This window comes from Alexandromys fortis, unplaced genomic scaffold (genome assembly GCF_014885135.2).
Source record: "Alexandromys fortis isolate MF-2015 unplaced genomic scaffold, M_Fortis_MF-2015_v1.1 scaffold_6, whole genome shotgun sequence".
In the NCBI taxonomy this organism is placed as follows: Eukaryota; Metazoa; Chordata; class Mammalia; order Rodentia; family Cricetidae; genus Alexandromys; species Alexandromys fortis.
Genome location: NW_026067902.1, coordinates 17,407,324 through 17,414,342, shown reverse-complemented (window position 1 = coordinate 17,414,342; position 7,019 = coordinate 17,407,324). Strand labels below are relative to the sequence as shown.

General features: G+C 48.8%; 1 protein-coding gene across 2 annotated transcripts; it reads right to left on the bottom strand.

The window, feature by feature from the left end:
• Positions 1 to 138: 138 nt before the first annotated feature.
• Ell3 (elongation factor for RNA polymerase II 3) lies at positions 139 to 5,300 on the bottom strand. 2 transcript variants are annotated; one of them, XM_050134363.1, is made up of 11 exons: positions 5,032 to 5,298; positions 4,755 to 4,790; positions 4,314 to 4,426; positions 4,013 to 4,199; positions 3,848 to 3,927; positions 3,672 to 3,747; positions 2,584 to 2,755; positions 2,461 to 2,503; positions 2,194 to 2,365; positions 1,967 to 2,011; positions 1,639 to 1,892 (listed from the first exon to the last, which is right to left on the bottom strand). In XM_050134363.1, exons 1-11 carry the CDS (start codon positions 5,278 to 5,280, stop codon positions 1,782 to 1,784), a joined length of 1,284 nt encoding a protein of 427 aa, XP_049990320.1. In that variant the 5' UTR covers positions 5,281 to 5,298; the 3' UTR covers positions 1,639 to 1,781. The 2 variants fall into 2 exon arrangements, with proteins under 2 accessions (XP_049990319.1, XP_049990320.1); XM_050134362.1 differs by having other exon boundaries at positions 139 to 2,011; positions 5,032 to 5,300.
• Between the last annotated feature and the right edge of the window lie 1,719 nt (positions 5,301 to 7,019).

Sequence of the window (7,019 nt, the reverse complement as noted above, 5' to 3'; positions counted from 1 at the left end):
TACTGTTGGCTTTTTCCCCTCATGGAATGGAGAATCAGGGTCTCTAAACTGTTACTATAGAGCTTTCATTGGTGACAGAAATATTTCATCTGTTGATCCATACTGTTCAGTACTTGTAGCTAAGGCAGACATATTGACACACACCTGTAATCCAAACACTACAGGGTCATCCTTGGCTGTGTAGCAGGTTTAAGGCTAGCATCTTAAACTATCTGGAAAAAAGTTTAAGGCATCGGGGGCTGGAGAGATGGCTTGGTGGTTAAGAGCATTGCCTGCTCTTCCAAAGGTCCTGAGTTCAATTCCCAGCAACCACATGGTGGCTCACAACCATCTGTAATGAGGTCTGACGCCCTCTTCTGGCCTGGCATACACACAGACAGAATATTGTATACATAATAAATAAATGTTTAAAAAAAAAATTTAAGGCATCATAGTACGCTACACTGATCCCTGTAACCTCAGACTGACTAGGTCCAGTTACCATCTCTAAATCTTAATTTCTCAATCTCCTGTAGCCAAGGCTGGCCTTTAACTTAGGACAGTCTACCCTGCTCAGCCCCCAGGTACTAAGATTACAGTTGTTTTGCCTTTATTCCTGTCTTGAAGATGGATAACTGCTTATCTTTGCCACAGAGCCAAGCTTTCTGCATGTTCATACCTCCTGCCCAGAAATGCCCCGTGCCAGTGTGACATCAGTATGGGGTTCCATTCAGTTTGAAGAATAGTGATACTGCTGGGTGTATCTCTCCCCAGATCTTTGGGTATTGCCATTAAATTTCGTTCCAGTAAAACGGAAACATATATCACTGGCAAGAACAAGAGCCTACAAGATGTATTCTTTTGAATGGATTAAAATATGGACCCTCTTTGTAGCTAAATCAGACTCTTGTCCATAATTATAGCTTTCAGCCCAGGGTAATTCTAGATGAAATTGAATGAAATGTATGCCCTGGCTGTGGTGAAGCATGCATCGGCAGCCCGTATATGGCGGCTCTGTGGAACTTGTCCATATTGGATTTCATAGTCTAAGTTGATGAGGATGACTGACTAGGTCTCTTCCTCATAATTCTAGATATATAGCCTTAATTCCCTGTGACTTTCTGATAGGGCCTGATAACAAAATGCACATCTGGATCTTACATAATGATTTAAGAACATGTTGGGGTGGGGGAAGGTAGTGTTGTTTAGTGGAGGAGCATGTATCTAGCACAGTAAAGATGACCATAACGCTTGGGCTGGAACATGGGGATTCAGTCTTTCAGCCTCAGAGAAAGTCACATACACAGCACACATTGGATGATTAAGATTAATGATCACACAGGACAGAAGCAATTGGTTTTCATTTTCAGCCATGTTACAGTACGTGAGTAATGCCAAGCCCTTTCCCTTACATCGAGGTATGCTATGACACCAGAAGTTCTCATTTTCTTCCTGCAAGGCCACTTAGCTAAACTCACTTGTCTAATATTCTCAAAGTGTGTGTCGATCTGGAAATGTCATTTTTCAGGATCTGAAAATGACTTAGCTGAAGTAGAGCTGAGGAAGCCAAGCGTCTGCTACTTTTCTAGTCTCCTGGGCACAGCTGAGGAGACTTGACTCCATGCCCACACCCTACAAAATTAACGGCAATAACAAAAACCAAACTGCAAGAACCTAGCATGACTCTCTGCTTGCCACCTTGGATGGAAGGGTCAAAATCAGAAAAGCAGATGTGCTGCTGCTCCACCTTAGAGCTGTGTTCTTCATCACTGGGCACAGGCTCGAAAGGCCTCTGCATGGTTTCAGCTGCCCCTGTTCTTTTCCTCAAACTCCAGGATGAGACCTTTAATGTGGGACAATTTCTGATGCAGGTACTCACAGCGATGCTTCTCCTCTTGGTAGCTTGGATACCGCTGCAGAGAGAAACACTCTTGTAAAAAGGAAAGCGGCTTCCACCTTCCTGCTTACTGCTTGCAGCCTGTCTTACCTTCCTGAACTTTCTATACTCCTGGACTATTTTATCTTCTAGCACCTGAAAGAAAAATGACATTGATTGAAAACTGGGGAAAGGGAAAAGAGGAAAAAGTAAGAAGTGGGAATAACTTACGGTTTTATTCTGCCAAATATTATAGGAAGTTTGCTTGTCAGCAAACATGCATGTTTGGGGCAATTGGCAGGAAGATAACGGCCAGTCAAGTAGAACCCTGCCTTTACCTTGTGTTCTGGGGTTCCTCGCTCAAGTCTCTTGATCTCCGCCCCCAGCTCTGTGAACCTTTGGCTGGCAGCCCCAACACGGGCATGCAGAATACGGTATTCAGCGTAGTCTGTCTCAAAGTCCTGCTCGTAGGCCTGTTGCTGCTCTGTGCTGTGGATGGCTCCGTATTGCCTATCAGGGAGGTGACACCCTCAATTTCATTGCCCCCCAAACCTTGGCTGCTTACATGTACAGACTTTATGAAACTGGAAGGGTGAGGAACTTACAGGAGATAATCTGGTACCTCCTTGGGGCTTGGGGATTCAGAGGCTAGGAAGGAAGTGAGAGAACAAGTAATTATGGGTCTTTTTTTTCCCCCACTGGTGTTTATCCTCCTCTCATTAACTCACCTGCTTGATCCGAGAGACTCTGCTCCAGCGTGGAATCTCCATCTTCATCTTGCACCCAGTTTCCTCCCTCTTGGGAGTCCTGATTTGATAGCCCTTGTGGACTTGGGGCAGGAGGCAAAGCTCTGAGCCTCTTTTCCTCTGGTTCTTCAGTGGTTATAGGTGCTGAACGTTTCTGTTGAAAAGAAATGTGTGACATAAACAGCAAGCTAGGAGGTTCTTACTCTTTTGCTAAAAACTATTTCATCAGCTCCTAAATTTTAAGTTTTACCTAACTAAGAAAGTATTTTTGAGCTGGGCGAGTGTGACTCATTCCTTTAATCCCCAGCCATTGGGAGGCAGGCAGATCTCTGTGAGTTCAAGGCCAGCCAAGTCTACAGAGGGTTTTCAAGGACAGCCAGAGTTATACAGAGAAACCCTATCTCTAAAAAAAAAAAAAGTATTTTTTGTGCTCTTGTATATTTGCTGGTATGCACCCCATGGAAGACATGGGGTGTCCTCCTCTGTCCATTTTTTCCTTATTCTCTTACTAAGCATAAAGCTCTTTTTCCCAGGTTGGCTGGCCAGCAAGTACCTGTCCCATTCCCCGAGTGCTAGAGTTACAGGCACAGGAAGCATTGCCTGCCTTTTACATAGGCGCTGGGGATTCGGACTCAGTCCAGTCCTTATGCTCGCACAGCAAATGCACTTGATAAGCTATCATCTCCCCAGCCTGCCTTTTTTGTTTGTTTTGTTTTTTGGCTTTTTTAAGACCAGGCCTTAGGTTGTTAGTCCAGGCTAGCCTCAAACTCACTATGCTGGGTAACAAAGCATGGCCTTGAACTGATTCTCCTGTCTCTGGAGACCTCTCTTGTAGCAATGCTGTACCAGTACTGCATCCACCAAACTACATCCCTAGCCCTTTAAACTACGCTTTGAAAAGCTCCTGCCTCTCTGGACATGTCGGTGCGTGCCTTTAATCTCAGCACTCAGAAAGCAGGGACAGGTGAATCTGAATTTGAGGTCAGCCTGTTCTGCATAAGGAGTTCCAGGCCTACCAGGGCTACACAGTGAGATCCAGTCTCCAAAAGGGGAACAAAGTTCTTGCTCACCTTGTCCAGGCGTTTCAGGTTGGCAGGGGAAGACGGTGGTTGGTCCGGCTCTCTGTTTGGAAGATAGGTGTGGTTCCTAGAATTTTTGGAAGGAGCGGGAGAGACCGGGGTGAGACACGAGCCTATATTTTACTTAGCATGTAAGGGTGGAGAGCAGACCCAGCCTAGCACAGTACCTCACTTCCCATTGTGCCATGGGCTCACTGGAGGATCCTGGGAGTGACTGTCCGTGGTTGCTTGCCAGTGGGTCAGATACCTGTCAGAGGAAGTTACAGGAGCACTTGGCTCCCTGGACCTGGGTGCCCCACCTTATGCTGACTCCCCGCTGTTTCTGGTCTCACCTCTTCTAGTGCCATCTGGGGATGGCCTTCAGGAGCATCTCCAGTGTCCTGCCAACTCTCGGACTCTCTGGGATCTTCAGTCAGGTGTTCATGAGCTAACAGTGGGGCTGGGATAGTATCCATGGCTGCCCAAATAGTGAGTCGCTCTCTCGGTGAGCCCAGGCAGTGGAGACAGTTCGGCCCAGATCTGGAAATAAGTGGTGGGGAAAACAAAAAAAAGTTGAAGATCTTTTGAACCCTTCTTCACATTCCCCTTCTACTTTCTGCAAACTTCTCTTAACTGTTGTCTGTTTTCTCTTACCTGCCTAAACGTTGGTACACAAGATCCAAGCCGCCACTAGTGCCCTCTTGGCCACACTGGGATACTATGAAGGAGAAGAGGCAGGACCATCCAGGGCCTGGAAGCCTTAGATACTGGGGTAGAAGGAGATGGTAAGCCCCGCTAAGTCGGCCCCTTCTCCCCATGTCACTCCTCCCCAAACAACTCTAAGACTGAAGACAGATCCCAAGGGGCTCGTTAGCACACCAGGTGCAGCTGGGTCAGAGTTCCCCCAAGAGACTGAGAATGCACAGCCTCCTGGGACACAGCCCCATCAGCCCCTCACCGTCTTAGGGTTCAGTTCTATAACTTCCACAGACCGTGACCACTGGCGAGCTTACGGTCCGGAGCGCACCTTCCCAGAGCCCACGCTTAGGCTCCCTCACCCACCAGAGCTTCCTCACACATCCGGCCCGCACTTACCCCTCGGTGGCCTTGGAAAGCGATCACAGGCCGTACCTGCGGGAAGAGTCCAAGCACCAGTTGAGCACAAAGGAAGCAAAGTCCCCAGGATGGGGCGGGGGCGGAGAGGGGGAGCGGTTCGGGCTGGGGACACCTGCCTGGCGGGCTTCACTTGGAGAGGTGGGAGAGGTTGGAACCTGCGTAAGCCGCTCCTCCCCGTTCCCTTCTCCAGTGCAGCGGGCTGAGGCCGAGGTCTGGTTCGTCGGGAAGGGAAGAAGGGGTTGGGGGCCAACCGCACCTGTTGCTGCTGACACTCTTGCAATGCCCGTAGCGCCGCCTCGTTGAGCCTAAGCATCATAAGGCTGGTCCGAGCAGCAGGGGTGAAAAGGAGCCGCATTTTCCCACTCAGAGCTTCTTGGGTCCCCTCCATGGTGCCAAAGTCGCGCACAAACGAACGAGACCACGGGCAAGGGCCACCTCTGCCACTTCTGCCGCCCAAGCCTAGGCTGGCACTCCCGCCGTCCGGGTCTGTCCCGCCCTTCACCATGACCCCGCCCCCGGCACCGCCCCAAAGTTTCCCCAGCCGCGTGGGCGGTGCCTTGTTCTCCCCAGCTGCCTGCCGGGACCCAAGTGGTTTCTTCTTCGTTTGGCTTGGGTAGTCTTTGGCTTTTCTAAGGGTAGAGAGTCTGCCTCCGGGGTCTGACCCGTCACGCAGAATCTCAGGTTCTGCTTCAGTTTCCCCACTCTGGATTCAGAATCCCGGTCTCTAAGTAAAAAATGAACCTGAAACCACTTGAGGGTTTAAGTCCCACGGGGAGGGAAGAGACTGGTCGGTAGGTGGATTGAGTCATTTATGCCCTCAAGGCCCTGAGCCCGAAGAACCCAGAGGAACAGAGAATGGCAGACCTCAGTGGGACCAAGTGCAGCGCTTTTCCTTTCTTAGCCGCGGTGCTGCGTCTGTTGAGGCGAATCCCAATCCAGTTTCTAACTGGGACTTAATAGAGGTTGTAAAGTCTGGTGGGTGGGTGGGTGCCTCAGCAGTCCTGGAAGGCTGGCTGTCTGGGACTGGAGCCTCACCTACCGGTGGGTGGAGATGTGGGGCGTAGTTGGTGGCGAAAAGATTTGCAGGGCAGAAAGCCACAACTCAATCCCAGTTGTCACTTCGTGACATAATAAAAGTAAGCGAAAGTGACTAAACCAGCAGCTGGCTCCTTCAAAAAATACTTTCCCCTCCCGTTTGTTTGTTCGTTGTAGACAGGGTTTCATTCACTTTGTCATTCACTCTTGCTGAACTCACTAACGATTCCAAGTGCTGGGATTACGGGTGGTAGCCACTAATCCTAAAAGTGCAATGAAGTAGCCAGGCATCTCAGAGCTACAGAGCCTATTGCTTTGAGATCCCAGGACAAATCTCAGACCAGCCCTTCCTGTCTCCACCTGTCCGTACTGGGTTATTTCTAAGAACTCCTTATTTTCCATTTTCATAACCAGGATCTCGGTTAAATGCTTCAACCTCTATAATTCCAAGTGATCGGAATGCCGTTCATCAAAGCAAATAATTTGTCAAAATTCGTCAACCATTACAATCAAAATATGTCTATATGTGGGGGAAAATCTGTTATGTTAATTTTTTAAATCTTTGCAACAAATTGCCAACAGCAGCCACAGGTACATTTACCTATCCATCGGGCCATTCTGTTTCTGTGGAGGACAATTTACTAATTTGATAAAAGTTGTAACTCACTTCCTTCCTCCTTCCTTTCTTCTTCCTTCCTTCCTTCCTTCCTTCCTTCCCTCCCCCCCCCCCCCCCCCCCTCCCCCTCCTCCTCCTCCTCCTCCTCCTCCTCCTCCTCCTCCTCCTCCTCCTCCTCCTCCTCCTCCTCCTCCTCCTCCTCCTCCTCCTCCTCCTCCTCCTCCTCTTCTTCTTCTTCTTCTTCTTCTTCTTCTTCTTCTTCTTCTTCTTCTTCTTCTTCTGAGACAGGGTATCTCTGTATAGCCCTGGCTTGCCCTGGAACTCACTCTGTAGACTACCCTGGCCTCAAGCTCAGGGGTCTGTCTGCCTCTGCCTCCCATATGCTGAGATGAAAGGTTTAGGCCACCACATCTGGTTTAGCAGTTATAATTTGTATAGCTGATCACCTGGGCTTTCTTTCCTTAGATGATAGCTGGTGCCTTTTCTTTTTCTTTTTTTTTAAAGATTTATTTATTAATTATGTATACAGTTTTCCCTGCTGCAGGCCAGAAGAGGGCACCAGATCCTATTACAGATGGTTGTGAGCCACCATG